The sequence below is a fragment of the Scomber japonicus genome, chromosome 8, assembly GCF_027409825.1.
Source record: "Scomber japonicus isolate fScoJap1 chromosome 8, fScoJap1.pri, whole genome shotgun sequence".
In the NCBI taxonomy this organism is placed as follows: domain Eukaryota; kingdom Metazoa; phylum Chordata; class Actinopteri; order Scombriformes; family Scombridae; genus Scomber; species Scomber japonicus.
Genome location: NC_070585.1, coordinates 34,459,265 through 34,477,161, shown reverse-complemented (window position 1 = coordinate 34,477,161; position 17,897 = coordinate 34,459,265). Strand labels below are relative to the sequence as shown.

The window sequence follows — 17,897 nt, the reverse complement described above, 5'->3', positions numbered from 1 at the left end:
TGGGGGGGGGGGGGGGGGGGGGGGGGGTGAGGGCCCGTTCATCGCTGCTTGCAGCTTTAATTATTATTATTATTATCACTATCATTATAATTATATTGCGATTATCATTATATTATTATTATTTATATTATCACTCTCATTATTATCATTATTATCAGTGTAAGGTTAAGTAGCAGAACTTTGAAATATGTGGGGGGGGGGGGGGGGCTTAGGGTTTCTATAGGAGCCAAACGGTTCTGGTGCAGAAACACAGACCCCACTAACCTCAGTAAGTGTGGATGGTGGTAGTATAGTAAGGGTTAGGGTTAGGTATAGTAAGGGTTAGGGTTAGGTATAGTAAGGGTTAGGTAGAGTAAGGGTTAGGGTTAGGTATAGTAAGGGTTAGGTATAGTAAGGGTTAGGGTTAGGTATAGTAAGGGTTAGGTATAGTAAGGGTTAGGTATAGTAAGGGTTAGGTATAGTAAGGGTTAGGGTTAGGTATAGTAAGGGTTAGGTATAGTAAGGGTTAGGTATAGTAAGGGTTAGGGTTAGGTATAGTGAGTATAATTAGTATTTGGGTAGTGAAAGCATCTCATAGCTACATGTGTGACGTTTTTAACAAATCAAACCGTTTGAACATCGGTGAGACTTCAGTGAATAACTCTCTTACCGCCTCTCCACGTCTATGCACGCTGCTGCCCGAGTGACGTAGCTGTGACGTAACACCGCGCTTCAAACGCATCGCGGGAAAAATCCGCCGAACCGAACCTCAGGATGAGTCAGCAGTTCCACGTGCTCAGGTGTGTCACGTGTCAGAGCTTCCAGGTCCAACAGGTAACGAGCTAACTGCTAAGCTAAGTGCTAACTTCTAAGCTAAGTGCTAACTGCTAAGCTATGTGCTAACTGCTAAGCTAAGTGCTAACTGCAGCATCTGAAGCTGCTTGCATTAAAGCAGCAGAGACATTTAGGACGGTCCTTGGTTCAGTGTGGTTTAAGGGTCCTCAGCGTGTCCTCAGTCTGTCTCAGCCTGTCCTCAGTCTGTCTCAGCGTGTCCTCAGTCTGTCTCAGCCTGTCTCAGCCTGTCTCAGTCTGTCCTCAGTCTGTCCTCAGTCTGTCTCAGCCTGTCTCAGTCTGTCTCAGCCTGTCTCAGCCTGTCTCAGTCTGTCCTCAGTCTGTCCTCAGTCTGTCTCAGCCTGTCTCAGTCTGTCCTCAGCGTGTCCTCAGTCTGTCTCAGCGTGTCCTCAGTCTGTCCTCAGTCTCTCAGTCTGTCCTCAGTCTGTCTCAGCCTGTCCTCAGCGTGTCCTCAGTCTGTCTCAGCGTGTCCTCAGTCTGTCCTCAGTCTCTCAGTCTGTCCTCAGTCTGTCTCAGTCTGTCTCAGTCTGTCCTCAGTCTGTCCTCAGTCTGTCTCAGCCTGTCTCAGTCTGTCCTCAGTCTGTCCTCAGCGTGTCCTCAGTCTGTCCTCAGCCTGTCTCAGTCTGTCCTCAGTCTGTCCTCAGCCTGTCCTCAGTCTGTCCTCAGTCTGTCCTCAGCGTGTCCTCAGTCTGTCCTCAGCGTGTCCTCAGTCTGTCTCAGCCTGTCCTCAGCCTGTCCTCAGTCTGTCTCAGTCTGTCTCAGCCTGTCCTCAGCCTGTCCTCAGCCTGTCCTCAGTCTGTCCTCAGCCTGTCTCAGCATGTCCTCAGTCTGTCCTCAGCCTGTCCTCAGTCTGTCCTCAGTCTGTCCTCAGTCTGTCTCAGCCTGTCCTCAGTCTGTCCTCAGTCTGTCTCAGTCTGTCTCAGCGTGTCCTCAGTCTGTCTCAGCATGTCCTCAGTCTGTCCTCAGCCTGTCCTCAGTCTGTCCTCAGTCTGTCCTCAGTCTGTCTCAGCCTGTCCTCAGTCTGTCCTCAGTCTGTCTCAGTCTGTCCCCAGCCTGTCCTCAGTCTGTCTCAGTCTGTCTCAGTGTGTCCTCAGTCTGTCCTCAGTCTGTCCTCAGCCTGTCTCAGCGTGTCCTCAGTCTGTCCTCAGTCTGTCTCAGTCTGTCCTCAGCCTGTCTCAGTCTGTCCTCAGTCTGTCCTCAGTCTGTCCTCAGTCTGACCAGGTGGAGCTTATTTAACCCTGAGTTGTGTCTGACAGGTGAAGAAGGTGAGCAGGTGGAGCTTATTTAACCCTGGGTGTTGTCTGACAGGTGAAGAAGGTGAGCAGGTGGAGCTGTAAGCTGTGTGGAGAGAAGCAGTCGCTGCTGAAGGTCAGAATCACTTTTAGAGTTCAAGGTAACAGACACCTGGACAGGTGTGTCTCTGTCTGATCTGTGATTGGTTGACAGGAGTTTGGGCGGGGCTCCGGGGCTGACTGCAGACGTCATGTTCAGAAACTAAACGCCATGAGAGGAGCCATGATGGAGGAGCAGGAGCATGACACCTGGTCGCTATGGTAACCAATCTGTCTCAGCCTTAATCCACATCTCCTGCTCAGGTTCCAGGTGATTGACAGGTGTTTGATTGACAGGAACATGTCAGAGCAGCAACCTGAGGAGCCAAGTGACCCCCAGGTGAGCCACGCCCAGGTGAGCCGCCCCCAGGTGAGCCGCCCCCAGGTGAGCCGCCCCCAGGTGAGCCGCCCCCAGGTGAGCCACCCCCAGGTGAGCCACCCCCAGGTGAGCCGCCCCCAGGTGAGCCGCCCCCAGGTGAGCCGCGCCCAGGTGAGCCTCCCCCAGGTGAGCCTCCCCCAGGTGAGCCCCCCCCAGGTGAGCCACGCCCAGGTGAGCCACGCCCAGGTGAGCCACCCCCAGGTGAGCCTCCCCCAGGTGAGCCTCCCCCAGGTGAGCCCCCCCCAGGTGAGCCGCTGGAGCAAATACCTGGACACACCTGAGGAGACGGAGCCAGAGGAGAGTATGTTGAAGGACAGGCAGCAGCTCCATGGCAACCAGCTCCATGGCAACCCCAGGTGTGTTTGAGGCCACTCCCCCTACCTGTCACTCAGCAGGTCTTATTGATGGTTGTTTAAAAAGCTCCTTTGACCTTTGACCTTTGACCTCTGTGTTCTGACAGGAAGAGGATGAGGACAGACGGTAGTTCGTCACCTGAACAGGTAACACATCTAATGACATCACTTCCTGTCTCCTGAGTGAGTTACAGAGCTAACAGCCCTAACCCTGCTCATCTATAGTCTTACTTATTACCAGTGTTACCAGTATGTTACTACCAGTGTTACCAGTGTGTTACTACCAGTGTTACCAGTGTGTTACTACCAGTGTTACCAGTGTGTTACTACCAGTGTTACCAGTGTGTTACTACCAGTGTTACCAGTGTGTTACTACCAGTGTTACCAGTGTGTTACCAGTGTTACCAGTGTGTTACTACCAGTGTGTTACCAGTGTTACTACCAGTGTTACCAGTGTGTTACCAGTGTTACCAGTGTGTTACTACCAGTGTTACCAGTGTGTTACTACCAGTGTTACCAGTGTGTTACCAGTGTTACCAGTGTGTTACTACCAGTGTTACCAGTGTTACCAGTGTGTTACCAGTGTTACCAGTGTGTTACTACCAGTGTGTTACTACCAGTGTGTTACCAGTGTTACTACCAGTGTTACCAGTGTGTTACTACCAGTGTTACCAGTGTGTTACTACCAGTGTTACTACCAGTGTTACCAGTGTGTTACTACCAGTGTTACCAGTGTGTTACTACCAGTGTGTTACTACCAGTGTTACCAGTGTTACCAGTGTTACTACCAGTTTTACCAGTGTTACCAGTGTGTTACTACCAGTGTGTTACCAGTGTGTTACCAGTATGTTACCAGTGTGTTACTACCAGTGTGTTACTACCAGTGTTACCAGTGTGTTACTACCAGTGTTACCAGTGTGTTACTACCAGTGTGTTACTACCAGTGTTACCAGTGTGTTACTACCAGTGTTACCAGTGTGTTACCAGTGTGTTACTACCAGTGTTACCAGTATGTTACTACCAGTGTTACCAGTGTTACCAGTGTGTTACCAGTGTGTTACCAGTGTTACCAGTATGTGTGTATTTGTGTTTTATAGTCTCAGGTTAACGGTGTTGTGTGTCTGCAGGGATCCTGCTGGAGCCGAGCTGCGTCCCTCAGTGCTGACTGTCAGGAGAGGAAGGGGGCGGAGTCTACAGTCAGTGGGTGGAGCAGACAGGCCCCGCCTCATGATAAGCCCCGCCCCCATGATAGACCCCGCCCCCAGCTTCCTGTATCATCCATGTTTGAGAGCGGCAACGATTTCACCTGCGACGAGTTTTAACGTCTGAAGGATTGTATGAGTTGGACTGTAAATAAAGTTTAGTTGAATTATTGATGAGACACGTTGAGCTTCATGTTTTTATTGACTGGAAATCGTTAACGTTGATAAAACATCAGAAATGAGCTTATTGATCAGAGACTTACAGAACAAAGAGTTAATAGGATCAGTATAAATGATTATTGATGGTTATGATAAGCCCCGCCTCCTCGTCAGCAATGACGTCATCAGGGCTGGTGACGTCATCAGGGCTGGTGACATCATCAGGGCTGGTGACATCATCAGGGTTGGTGTGGGCGGGGCTGCTTGGCGTACTGGATGGCGTCGAGCGCGGCGCAGATGTCGAAGTTTTTGGCCTGAAGGAGTCGAGTCAGCCAACCGCCTTCATCTGAGAAGCCCATCGACAACATGTGGGACAGGGACTCCACCAGCTGGGGGTCTGCCTCTGGGGGGGGGGGTTAAAAGCAGGGGTCAGAGGTCACAGCGAGGGTCAGAAGTCACAGCAAGGGTCAGAGGTCACAGAAGAGGAATGTGGGCTTACCTTGAGGCAGGTGAGGATACAGAGCCGCCTCTCTGAGGCCTGAAGGACCCTGCTGGTCTGGAGGACCCTGGTCCTGGTTCAGGTCCCGGTCCTGGCTCAGGTCCCGGTCCTGGCTCAGGTCCCGGTCCTGGCTCAGGTCCCGGTCCTGGTTCTGCAGGGACTGCAACTCTCCTGTAGACGGGTCGACCTCTTTAGAGCTCAGGTGAGTCCACTCCTCATCAGAGTCTCTGCTCACCTGCAGGGAGACAAAAGGGTTCCCTGCTGTGATTCAGTCTGCTCATTTTACACTTCATATTCACATATAATATATTTATATATATATATATATATATATATATATATATATAATATATATATATATATATATATATATATAAATTTATTATATTTAAATATATTTAAATATAATAAATATATATAAATATATATTTATTTATTTATAGGGGTGGAATGGGACGGGTCTGCTCTGTATGTAAGTTAAGTGCGGCTTAACTGACCTTTGCCCCCTCATTGGCCCCGCCCCCACAGTTGGCCCCGCCCTCGCCCTTGGCCCCGCCCTCATGATTGGCCCCGCCTTCGCACTTGACCCCGCCCTCCCGAGTGGCTCCTCCCGTTTCCATGGAACCCTCGGACCCCTCGCTCTGAGGTGGGGGGGTCACCTTGGTTCTCTGACCCTCGTGCTCCACATCGATGTCCACGTCGATACCTGGACGCAAACATGACATCACTTCCTGTCTTTCTAAACTGCCAATCAGAAACATTTACTGATGTCACAGTGATGTCACTCACCCAGCGGGCTCAACATGGCCGCCACACCCTCGCCGATGTTCTTCAGGAAGTCCACGTTGGCCTGGGAGGCTGTGGGGAGGTCAGAGGTCAATCACAGCGATCAATAATCTGATGAGATTCAAACAGCGAGGACTCACCAGCAGGGGGCCGCTCCTGGTCCTGGTCCTGGTTCTGAGCCTGGTCCTGGTTCTGGTTCTGGTTCGGAGCCTGGTTCTGGTTCCACATGCAGTGTCTCATCCTCTTCATCCATTTCCCCCGAGGGAACCACTGCTGAGAGTTAAAGAGACGACTCGTTAAGACATCCTGAGTGTCATGTGACCCAGACCAGTGTCATGTGACCCAGACCGGCGTCACGTGACCCAGACCGGCGTCACGTGACCCAGACCGGCGTCACGTGACCCAGCTGCCTTCCCATGATGCCGCTCACCTGCAGCGGGTGCCAGATGGGCAGCAGCGCGTGCTCGGTGTGCGTCCCCTTGGCCTGGCAGGAGGAGCACAGGTCGTAGTCGGGACACACCGAACACTTGAAGCGGGTTCCCACCACGGCGCCGTCGCAGCCGTCACACGTCACGTTGGGATGGACGGCGGGGGGCGGGGCTAGGTGAGGGGGCGGGGCCATGTGAGGGGGCGGGGCATGAGGAGCTCCAGGGGGAGGAGGGGCGAAGGAGAAGGGGGGAAAGGCGTGAAGAGGGAAGTCCCGACGGTGCTCCTTCCTCTCTGTAACAATAAAACTTTATTAGTACGGACGATGAGCTACGAATCATCTCAGCAAAGCTCAACAGGAAACAGGAAACAGGAAACAGGAAACAGGAATAAAAACATTTTAATGAAAGTTTGAACCTTTGATGAAGAGACGGAACGTGTCGTCTTTCATACAAGCCAGACCCATCATCAGCTCGTCATCAGAGGAGAAGGCCACCAGGTCTCCATCTTCATCTGTAACACACATCATCATCATCATCATCATCATCACCATCATCACCATCATCATCATCACCATCACCACCATCATCATCACCACCATCATCATCACCACCATCATCACCATCACCATCATCATCACCACCATCATCACCACCATCATCATCACCATCATCACCATCATCACCATCATCATCATCATCACCATCATCATCACCATCATCATCATCACCACCATCATCATCATCACCACCATCATCACCATCATCATCATCACCACCATCACCATCATCATCACCATCATCACCACCATCATCATCACCATCATCATCACCATCATCATCATCACCACCATCATCATCATCACCATCATCACCACCATCACCATCATCACCATCATCATCATCATCATCACCTTCATCATCACCATCATCACCATCACCACCACCATCATCATCATCATCATCACCATCATCATCACCATCATCACCATCATCATCATCATCACCATAACTTTATTGACTAACCTCTGTAGAACATTAATAACTTTATTGACTAACCTCTGTAGAACAATAATAACTTTATTGACTAACCTCTGTAGAACATGAATAACTTTATTGACTAACCTCTGTAGAACAATAATAACTTTATTGACTAACCTCTGTAGAACAATAATAACTTTATTGACTAACCTCTGTAGAACATTAATAACTTTATTGACTAACCTCTGTAGAACAATAATAACTTTATTGACTAACCTCTGTAGAACATTAATAACTTTATTGACTAACCTCTGTAGAACAATAATAACTTTATTGACTAACCTCTGTAGAACAATAATAACTTTATTGACTAACCTCTGTAGAACATTAATAACTTTATTGACTAACCTCTGTAGAACAATAATAACTTTATTGACTAACCTCTGTAGAACAATAATAACTTTATTGACTAACCTCTGTAGAACAATAATAACTTTATTGACTAACCTCTGTAGAACAATAATAACTTTATTGACTAACCTCTGTAGAACAGGGTGCAGGTCTGCAGGTTGCTGAACACTGATGAAGTTTTCTTGCTCAGATATTCAAAGCTGGAGGAAACATCCTGATCCACCGCGAACCTGCGGATCTCCTTCACTGCCTCATCTTTACCCAGCAGGTAGGCTTTCACCGTGACCGCCATCCTGGAACCGGGAGGAACCGGGAGAAACCGGAGAGGAACCGAGAGGAACCGGAGAGGAACCGGAGAGGAACCGGGTGTAAGGGACAGCTGGTAGCCGGTCTCGGAGCACCAAACAGCGGACAGTGGGGCTGCTGGAGCCGGTCTGGGTCGCAGGTTGGAGGGTCTGAGCTGGTCTGGGCTGGTCTGGGACTCTCTGGGACTCTCGGACTGAGTTTGTGACGCAGTGTTTAAAACTCGCCTTTATTTACTTCCGTGATGACGTCACCGCCGCCCTGAGAAGTAAATATTTACGTCTCCTGCCATTGGTCAGCCTGCAGAGCTCAGCTGGAAGGACCAATCAGAAGTGAGGAATGACTCAGCACTTCCTGGTCGGGGTTCCCCGGAGTCACGTGACCGATCAGCTGGAACACCAGAGTCATCGTGATGAGACACTTTCAGCTGCTGGAGCTCAAAAAACTATTATAATAATAATAAAGTTTAAATAATAAACTAATAATAAAGTTTATTAACTTCCGGGTTCATCTCTTTTTAATCTTTAATCTTAAACATTTCGTTTCTTTATAAAACATGTAAATGTTTTGGTGTTGAAGAAGTTTGTCACATGTTACGTCACTTCCCTTCAGCCAATCAGCAGCAGAGCTGAGGGTCATGTGACAGTGACTCATCATCCTGTGAAGGTGAGTCATCATCACAAGACTCACAAACAGATTCACCTGAGTAATATTCAGGGTCAGGGTTCATCCAGAGTTAAAAAGACATTATTTATTAAATAAACTCTGATGATGTCATCACCTCTCTCTCTCCCGGTCCCTCCAAAAACTAAAGATGATATTTTACCCTCGTAATGATTTAATGTGGAATGTAATCATTGTAAACTCTTGAACATGATTGTTCATATTGTCATTGTATCAGAACAGGACCCAAACCCTAACCCAGACCTGGACCTGGACCTGGACCTCAGAACAAAAAAACAACTGAACCAGAACCAGAACCAGCGGCTCTGATTACTAACAGACTCCAGAACTTATGATTTAATTTTATCCAGATAACGATGTGATGTGTTGTTCTGAACCTTTAGGGTCTGTTAGGGTTCAGACATTAACAGCAGGGTTCGGGGTCAGGGGTCAAATCTATAAAACCAAACTCTCATCATGTGATCTGATGTTCAGTCTAATATATATATATATATATTATTATAAAACAAAGACCCGAACATCATACATCTAATGATAATAATAATAATAATAATAATAATAATAATATACCAGACACACGAGGGGGGGGGGGGCCTGAGCATCCAGAGCTGTGACTCAAACAGGACTACAGACTTCGGGTCAGCTGAACACAACTCAGAATTTATTTGAACTTAAACGAACAAACAACGAAATATCAAATATATAAACAATAAATCAATAAATCAATAAATCAGCTCCTCCTGCAGGTCTGCTCCTCCAGGTCCAGATCTGCTCCTCCAGGTCCAGGTCCAGGTCCAGGTCCAGGTCCAGGTCCAGGTCCAGGTCTGCTCCTCCAGGTCCAGATCCAGGTCCAGGTCCAGGTCCAGGTCCAGGTCCAGACCCTCCACCATTAACCACAATATCTGTTACTTCCTGTTTTCTTCATTGAGCGTCCTCATGTCCTCGTGTCCTTGTGTCCTCATGTCCTCGTGTCCTCGTGTCCTCGTGTCCTCATGTCCTCGTGTCCTCGTGTCCTTGTGTCCTCATGTCCTCATGTCCTCATGTCCTCATGTCCTCATGTCCTCGTGTCCTCGTGTCCTCGTGTCCTCGTGTCCTCGTGTCCTCATGTCCTTGTGTCCTCGTGTAGAAACAATAACTGCAGCTCAGGTGAGTGATGATGTCAGAGTGATGATGTCAGAGTGATGATGTCAGAAGTCAGAGTGATGATGTCAGAGTGATGATGTCAGAGTGATGATGTCAGAAGTCAGAGTGATGATGTCAGAGTGATGATGTCATAGTGATGATGTCAGAGTGATGATGTCATAGTGATGATGTCAGAGTGATGATGTCAGAGTGATGATGTCAGAGTGATGATGTCAGATGTAGAGGAGGCGGTACTTCAGGTAGGACAGGTGTGTGATGATGTCAGAGTGATGATGTCATAGTGATGATGTCAGAGTGATGATGTCATAGTGATGATGTCAGAGTGATGATGTCATAGTGATGATGTCAGAGTGATGATGTCAGAGTGATGTCAGAGTGATGATGTCAGAGTGATGATGTCAGAGCGATGATGTCAGAGCGATGATGTCAGAGTGATGATGTCAGTGATGATGTCAGAGTGATGATGTCAGTGATGATGTCACAGTGATGATGTCAGATGTAGAGCGGGTGGTACTGTCGGGAGGTGAGTCTCTTCCTGCAGGTGGGACAGGTGTGTGATGATGTCAGAGCGTCTCTCAGACACTGGCTGCAGAACACGTGACCACATTTAGTGGAAACCACCAATCGGCCGCTCTCCACGATCTGAGGAGAAGACAAGCAGCCAATCAGAACACAGGATCAGGATTCTACCTGCTGTCCAGCCAATCAGAACACAGGATTCTACCTGCTGTCCAGCCAATCAGAACACAGGATTCTACCTGCTGAGTCTCACCTCAGAGTACGAGTCCATGCAGACGGGACAGCTGATCACCCCCGGAGCCAACCTGCAGACACACAGGGAGCAGTCTATTACCTGGCTGTCAGGGAGCAGTCTATTACCTGGCTGTCAGGGAGCAGTCTATTACCTGGCTGTCAGGGAGCAGTCTATTACCTGGCTGTCAGGGAGCAGTCTATTACCTGGCTGTCAGGGAGCAGTCTATTACCTGGCTGTCAGGGAGCAGTCTATTACCTGGCTGACAGGGAGCAGTCTATTACCTGGCTGTCAGGGAGCAGTCTATTACCTGGCTGACAGGGAGCAGTCTATTACCTGGCTGTCAGGGAGCAGTCTATTACCTGGCTGTCAGGGAGCAGTCTATTACCTGGCTGTCAGGGGTCAGTCTATTACCTGGCTGTCAGGGAGCAGTCTATTACCTGGCTGTCAGGGAGCAGTCTATTACCTGGCTGTCAGGGAGCAGTCTATTACCTGGCTGTCAGGGAGCAGTCTATTACCTGGCTGTCAGGGGTCAGTCTATTACCTGGCTGTCAGGGAGCAGTCTATTACCTGGCTGTCAGGGAGCAGTCTATTACCTGGCTGTCAGGGAGCAGTCTATTACCTGGCTGTCAGGGGTCAGTCTATTACCTGGCTGTCAGGGAGCAGTCTATTACCTGGCTGTCAGGGAGCAGTCTATTACCTGGCTGTCAGGGAGCAGTCTATTACCTGGCTGTCAGGGTCAGGGATCAGTCTATTACCTGGCTGTCAGGGGTCAGTCTATTACCTGGCTGTCAGGGGTCAGTCTATTACCTGGCTGTCAGGGAGCAGTCTATTACCTGGCTGTCAGGGAGCAGACTATTACCTGGCTGTCATGGGTCAGTCTATTACCTGGTGGCGCTGTTGGCCTGTATAGAAGACAGCGTGGTGGCGTTGAGAGAAGGGGGCGTGGCTTCATCTTCATCACTGCTGACAACGTAACTCTCACCTGTGGCGGTTCTCCTGTTCTGAGGACCTGAGTGAAGACATGTGTTGGGGGGGGGGGGGGGGTGAGTAACAGACTGAGTAACTGACAGACTGAGTAACTGAGACTAAAAATAGTTTTACCTTCCTCCACCAGCTGGTTCATCACCACGGCAACCAGCCCGAGAAACACAAGAAGGAGAAGAAGAGTTAACACACACAGTGTGTAGTAGTGTGTAGTAGTGTGTAGTAGTGTGTATAGTGTGTAGTAGTGTGTAGTAGTGTGTAGTAGTGTGTATAGTGTGTAGTAGTGTGTAGTAGTGTGTAGTAGTGTGTATAGTGTGTAGTAGTGTGTAGTAGTGTGTAGTAGTGTGTATAGTGTGTATAGTGTGTAGTAGTGTGTAGTAGTGTGTAGTAGTGTGTAGTAGTGTGTAGTAGTGTGTATTACCAGCACTGAGTCGTTGTGCGTCAGGTCAACTACAGCGGCTTCCTCGCAGGTCAGATCCACCACGTCCTCCACACCTGCAGGTAGAGTTAGTGATGATGCACCATGTGCGACGTAACGAGCACCATGTGGGACGTGATGATGCACCATGTGGGACGTGATGAGCACCATGTGGGACGTGATGAGCACCATGTGGGACGTGACGATGCACCATGTGGGACGTGATGAGCACCATGTGGGACGTGACGATGCACCATGTGGGACGTGATGATGCACCATGTGGGACGTGATGAGCACCATGTGGGACGTGATGAGCACCATGTGGGACGTGATGAGCACCATGTGGGACGTGACGATGCACCATGTGGGACGTGACGATGCACCATGTGGGACGTAACGAGCACCATGTGGGACGTGACGATGCACCATGTGGGACGTAACGAGCGCCATGTGGGACGTGACGAGCACCATGTGGGACGTAACGAGCACCACGTGGGACGTGACGAGCACCACGTGGGACGTGACGAGCACCACGTGGGACGTGACGAGCACCACGTGGGATGTGACGATGTACCATGTGGGACGTGACGATGCACCATGTGGCACACGACGAGCACCATGTGGGACGTGACGATGCACCATGTGGGACGTAACGAGCGCCATGTGGGACGTGATGAGCACCATGTGGGACGTGACGATGCACCATGTGGGACGTGACGATGCACCATGTGGGACGTAACGAGCGCCATGTGGGACGTGACGAGCACCATGTGGGACGTAACGAGCACCACGTGGGACGTGACGAGCACCACGTGGGACGTGACGAGCACCACGTGGGACGTGACGAGCACCACGTGGGATGTGACGATGTACCATGTGAGACGTGACGATGTACCATGTGGGACGTGATGAGCACCATGTGGGATGTGACGATGCACCATGTGGGACGTGATGATGCACCATGTGGGACGTGATGATGCACCATGTGGGACGTAACGAGCACCATGTGGGACGTGACGAGCACCATGTGGGATGTGATGATGCACCATGTGGGACGTGATGATGCAGCATGTGGGACGTGATGAGCACCATGTGGGACGTGATGATGCACCATGTGGGACGTGACGAGCACCATGTGGGACGTGACGATGCACCATGTGGGACGTGACGAGCACCATGTGGGACGTGATGATGCACCACGTGGGACGTGATGATGCACCATGTGGGACGTAACGAGCACCATGTGGGACGTGATGATGCACCATGTGGGACGTGATGATGCAGCATGTGGGACGTGATGAGCACCATGTGGGACGTGATGATGCACCATGTGGGACGTGACGAGCACCATGTGGGACGTGACGATGCACCATGTGGGACGTGACGAGCACCATGTGGGACGTGATGATGCACCACGTGGGACGTGACGAGCACCATGTGGGACGTGACGAGCACCATGTGGGACGTGACGAGCACCATGTGGGACGTGACGAGCACCATGTGGGACGTGACGAGCACCATGTGGGTCCTCAGAATGGTTTTTAGTCTCGTTCATTTCTTTTTTTAATTGTTTTTTGTTCTGATCTTTAGATGTGAGATTAAGCAGCGTCAGAAAGAACAACTATTACATCTGAAAGAGCCTGGAGGGTCAAAGGTCACATGTGAACTAGAAGGCTCCAGATACTGACCCCCCCCCCCCCCCCCCCCCATAGAGACTCACTCTGGTCCAGCACGCTGATGGTCTCTGTCTGCTCCTCGTTCTGGTTCTGTTCCACATCAGACTCTCTGCTAGCATTAGCATTAGCATTCCTGCTAGCTGCTCTGCTGCTCTTAGACCTGGAACCTGGAGGACTTCCTGTTGTCCTCCTCTTCCTCTGAGACTGCATGTTTATAAACAACAGAAGAAGAAGCAGGTTTAGTGAACTCTGAGTAAGTTCACCTTGGTCATCAATGGAGCCCCGATACCTTGAGTCACCATGGCAACCACTGAGATACCCTGAGTCACCATGGCAACCACTGAGATACCCTGAGTCACCATGGCAACCACTGAGATACCCTGAGTCACCATGGCAACCACTGAGATACCCTGAGTCACCATGGCAACCGCTGAGATACCCTGAGTCACCATGGCAACCACTGAGATACCCTGAGTCACCATGGCAACCACTGAGATACCCTGAGTCACCATGGCAACCACTGAGAAAACAAGATGGAGTAATCCACGATGAAAACTTCCCCTCCACACCCCCTGCTGCTTTTTGTTGCACTTTGTTTGTTTTGTCTTTACCAATGGCAGTTTTATATGTAACATCAGTGATGCTGAGCATGTTTCCATGGTAACCGTCTGTTGGAAATGTCAGAAGTGTAATATCTGAAAGGTTTACTGCGTCGCTGGTTCGATACCAGCCAGGAACTCAGTGCTGGGACTGAGCCCTTTGTTTCTCCTGTTGCCATGGTGACTGAAGACTACATGTTTATAAAGAACAGAAGAAGAAGAACAGACTACATGTTTATAAAGAACAGAAGAAGAAGAACAGACTACATGTTTATAAACTACAGAAGAAGAACAGACTGCATGTTTATAAACTACAGAAGAAGAACAGACTACATGTTTATAAACCACAGAAGAAGAACAGACTACATGTTTATAAAGAACAGAAGAAGAACAGACTACATGTTTATAAAAGGGAGAAGAAGAACAGACTACATGTTTATAAAGAACAGAAGAAGAACAGACTACATGTTTATAAAAGGGAGAAGAAGAACAGACTACATGTTTATAAAGAACAGAAGAAGAACAGACTACATGTTTATAAACTATAGAAGAACAGACTACATGTTTATAAAGAACAGAAGAAGAAGAACAGACTACATGTTTATAAACTACAGAAGAAGAACAGACTACATGTTTATAAACTACAGAAGAAGAACAGACTACATGTTTATAAACTACAGAAGAAGAACAGACTACATGTTTATAAACTACAGAAGAAGAACAGACTACATGTTTATAAAAGGGAGAAGAAGAACAGACTACATGTTTATAAAAGGAAGAAGAAGAACAGACTACATGTTTATAAAGAACAGAAGAAGAACAGACTACATGTTTATAAAAGGAAGAAGAAGAAGAACAGACTACATGTTTATAAAAGGAAGAAGAAGAACAGACTACATGTTTATAAACCACAGAAGAAGAACAGACTACATGTTTATAAAAGGAAGAAGAAGAACAGACTACATGTTTATAAAAGGAAGAAGAAGAACAGACTACATGTTTATAAAGAACAGAAGAAGAAACTTACCGCGTTCATGTCTGACGTCAGACCGGAAGCTGAAACACAGGAACATGTTAGCATCATGCTAACAGTTTAGAGCTAATAATAAAGTTAACATTTACTCACCGTTTCTATGCTAACTATTAGCTGCTAGCTGCTAGCTGCTAGCTCCGCTGCTGCTGCTTCTGCTGCCGCTTCCTGTGTTGTTGTTTCTTCTTCGTCTCCTGTTTTATCAGCAGCTGTTTTTTCTCTAACCTTTATTTAAACAGAGGCTGAGTGACAGAAGCTAGCGCCACCTAGCGGCGGCTGTGGCGGGAACTGCTCGGTGTGTGTCTGGAAGGACTGAACCCGGTTTACTGTTGCTAAGACTCTGACTTCTGTTTATATTGGAAACATGTATTGTTTGGTTTCCATAGCAACGATAAGAAAAGACATACACAATTATATATTATTATTATACCACATTCATAAGGATTTAGTAACACAACCCCCCCCCCCCCCCCCATAAATTGACGATTTGTTGGGAAGCACTGAAATATATCACGTTGACTAAACATCACACACACACACACACACACACACACACACACACCTACACACACACACACACCTACACACACACACATACACCTACACACCTACACATACACCTACACACCTACACACACACACACATACACCTACACACACACACACACCTACACACACACACACACACACACACAGACACACACACCTACACACACATACACCTACACACACACACACACACACACACACACACACACACACACACACATACACCTACACACACACACACACCTACACACACACACACACACACCTACACACACATACACCTACACACACACACACACATACACCTACACACACACACACACACATACACACATACACCTACACACACACTCACACACCTACACACACACACACATACACCTACACACACACACACATACACACATACACCTACACACACACACACACACACACATACACCTACACACACACACACACACACACATACACCTACACACACACACACATACACACACACACCTACACACACACACACACACACACAAATGTTTTATGATTTTAAGGAAGTTGTGATTTACCTGATGATATAAATTAAGATATTATTAATTATCGATCAGACAGCAAATAAAAACATTTGTGAGAAACAAAGTTTTATTTTGAAGATGATTTCAGACTCAGGGAGCGTCACATGACCTCAAACACACGCAGCCGATCAGCCGATCAGTTAACGGCCGATCAGCTGATCAGTTAACGGCCGATCAGCTGATCAGTTAACAGCCGATCAGCTGATCAGTAACAAAACATGATGATTATTTTTATATGATGCAGATCAGCGAGTGAACCCTGAATGAGTTTGGGTTGGGGTCAAGGGTCAAGGGTCAAGGGTCAAATATTAATTATTAATTTGTTTGTTAGGGCTAATTAGCATGAAGCTAACACTGTACCAGATTCAATAAATAAACTACAGGAGTCCTCCAGGTGCATTGTGGGTAGTGCTGCAGGTGTCCAGGTGCATTGTGGGTAGTGCTGCAGGTGTCCAGGTGCATTGTGGGTACTGTAGTGCTGCAGGTGTCCAGGTGCATTGTGGGTAGTGCTGCAGGTGTCCAGGTGCATTGTGGGTAGTGCTGCAGGTGTCCAGGTGCATTGTGGGTACTGTAGTGCTGCAGGTGTCCAGGTGCATTGTGGGTAGTGGAGTGCTGCAGGTGTCCAGGTGCATTGTGGGTAGTGCTGCAGGTGTCCAGGTGCATTGTGGGTAGTGGAGTGCTGCAGGTGTCCAGGTGCATTGTGGGTAGTGCTGCAGGTGTCCAGGTGCATTGTGGGTAGTGCTGCAGGTGTCCAGGTGCATTGTGGGTAGGGTTCTAGCGGAGCATCCGGTCCGACCCGCAGAGCTTTAGAGCCGAACCTTCATAAGACCAGAACGAGACCGAGTCCACCGGGCCTGTAGAAGGGGGACAGAACAAGACCAGAGTTCTGTAACTTCAGGGTTAACTCTGCCGGTCACCATGGTAACCTGGGTCTACCTGGGTCTACCTGGGTCTACCTGGGTCTACCTGGGTCTGAGTCTACCTGGGTCTACCTGAGTGTACCTGTGTCTACCTGGGTCTACCTGAGTCTACCTGGGTCTACCTGGGTCTACCTGGGTCTACCTGGGTCTGGGTCTACCTGAGTCTACCTGGGTCTACCTGGGTCTACCTGGGTCTACGTGGGTCTGGGTCTACCTGGGTCTACCTGGGTCTGAGTCTACCTGGTTACCTGAGCAGCTCTAGGGGGGGCTGGTTGGGTCCACCTGGTTCTTCAGGTGCTTGTTGAGGATCTGGAAGACCTCCTGCAGGTTCGGTACCGACCCGGTCTGCAGCTTGGACCAGACCGGCACGTCTGTAACACGCAGAGCAAAGCGACCAATCAGTGTTCAGAGTGATGATGTCATAATGATTTGGACCAATGGGGGCTCACCGTTCAGCGTGACCTCGAAGGCTCCGGTGGACAGGAAGTGCGTCTCCAGCATGTTGCAGAAGAAGAACGCCATCAGACACGAGAAGATCTGCAACACACACACATGCTGTAGAGGCTGTTGCCACGGTAACCGCCTGTAGAGGCTGTTGCCGTGGTGACCACCTGTAGAGGCCGTCGCCACGGTAACCGCCTGTAGAGGCTGTTGCCTTGGTGACCGCCTGTAGAGGCCGTCGCCACGGTAACCGACTGTAGAGGCTGTTGCCGTGGTGACCACCTGTAGAGGCCGTCGCCACGGTAACCGCCTGTAGAGGCTGTTGCCTTGGTGACCGCCTGTAGAGGCCGTCGCCACGGTAACCGACTGTAGAGGCTGTTGCCGTGGTGACCGCCTGTAGAGGCCGTCGCCACGGTAACCGCCTGTAGAGGCTGTTGCCGTGGTGACCGCCTGTAGAGGCTGTTGCCATGGTG

General features: G+C 49.1%; 4 protein-coding genes across 5 annotated transcripts in view; 1 reads left to right on the top strand and 3 right to left on the bottom strand.

Annotated features, from left to right (window-relative positions):
• Positions 1 to 710: 710 nt before the first annotated feature.
• mrnip (MRN complex interacting protein) lies at positions 711 to 2,907 on the top strand. Its single transcript, XM_053323724.1, has 4 exons — positions 711 to 813; positions 2,140 to 2,199; positions 2,278 to 2,384; positions 2,460 to 2,907. The coding sequence occupies exons 1-4, from the start codon at positions 754 to 756 to the stop codon at positions 2,905 to 2,907; spliced, it is 675 nt and encodes a 224-aa protein (XP_053179699.1). The 5' UTR covers positions 711 to 753.
• A 1,372-nt stretch (positions 2,908 to 4,279) lies between these two features.
• On the bottom strand, positions 4,280 to 7,667 carry sqstm1 (sequestosome 1). 2 transcript variants are annotated; one of them, XM_053323779.1, is made up of 8 exons: positions 7,487 to 7,667; positions 6,384 to 6,479; positions 5,971 to 6,260; positions 5,681 to 5,813; positions 5,544 to 5,612; positions 5,252 to 5,460; positions 4,755 to 4,989; positions 4,280 to 4,658 (listed from the first exon to the last, which is right to left on the bottom strand). In XM_053323779.1, exons 1-8 carry the CDS (start codon positions 7,647 to 7,649, stop codon positions 4,495 to 4,497), a joined length of 1,359 nt encoding a protein of 452 aa, XP_053179754.1. In that variant the 5' UTR covers positions 7,650 to 7,667; the 3' UTR covers positions 4,280 to 4,494. The 2 variants fall into 2 exon arrangements, with proteins under 2 accessions (XP_053179754.1, XP_053179755.1); XM_053323780.1 differs by having other exon boundaries at positions 5,681 to 5,810.
• A 2,294-nt stretch (positions 7,668 to 9,961) lies between these two features.
• On the bottom strand, positions 9,962 to 15,081 carry rnf4 (ring finger protein 4). Its single transcript, XM_053324077.1, has 7 exons — positions 14,946 to 15,081; positions 13,364 to 13,523; positions 11,647 to 11,720; positions 11,343 to 11,355; positions 11,127 to 11,250; positions 10,260 to 10,311; positions 9,962 to 10,129 (listed from the first exon to the last, which is right to left on the bottom strand). The coding sequence occupies exons 1-7, from the start codon at positions 15,000 to 15,002 to the stop codon at positions 9,980 to 9,982; spliced, it is 630 nt and encodes a 209-aa protein (XP_053180052.1). The 5' UTR covers positions 15,003 to 15,081; the 3' UTR covers positions 9,962 to 9,979.
• Positions 15,082 to 16,551: 1,470 nt separating this feature from the next.
• Positions 16,552 to 17,897, bottom strand: part of selenot2 (selenoprotein T, 2) — a 2,822-nt gene continuing 1,476 nt past the window's right edge. Inside the window, exons 4-6 of the mRNA XM_053323741.1 lie at positions 17,433 to 17,520; positions 17,232 to 17,354; positions 16,552 to 16,917 (exon numbers count right to left, since the gene is read on the bottom strand). Coding sequence (XP_053179716.1) covers positions 17,242 to 17,354; positions 17,433 to 17,520 — 201 coding nt within the window. The 3' untranslated portion in view covers positions 16,552 to 16,917; positions 17,232 to 17,241. The remainder of the gene's footprint in view (positions 16,918 to 17,231; positions 17,355 to 17,432; positions 17,521 to 17,897) is intronic.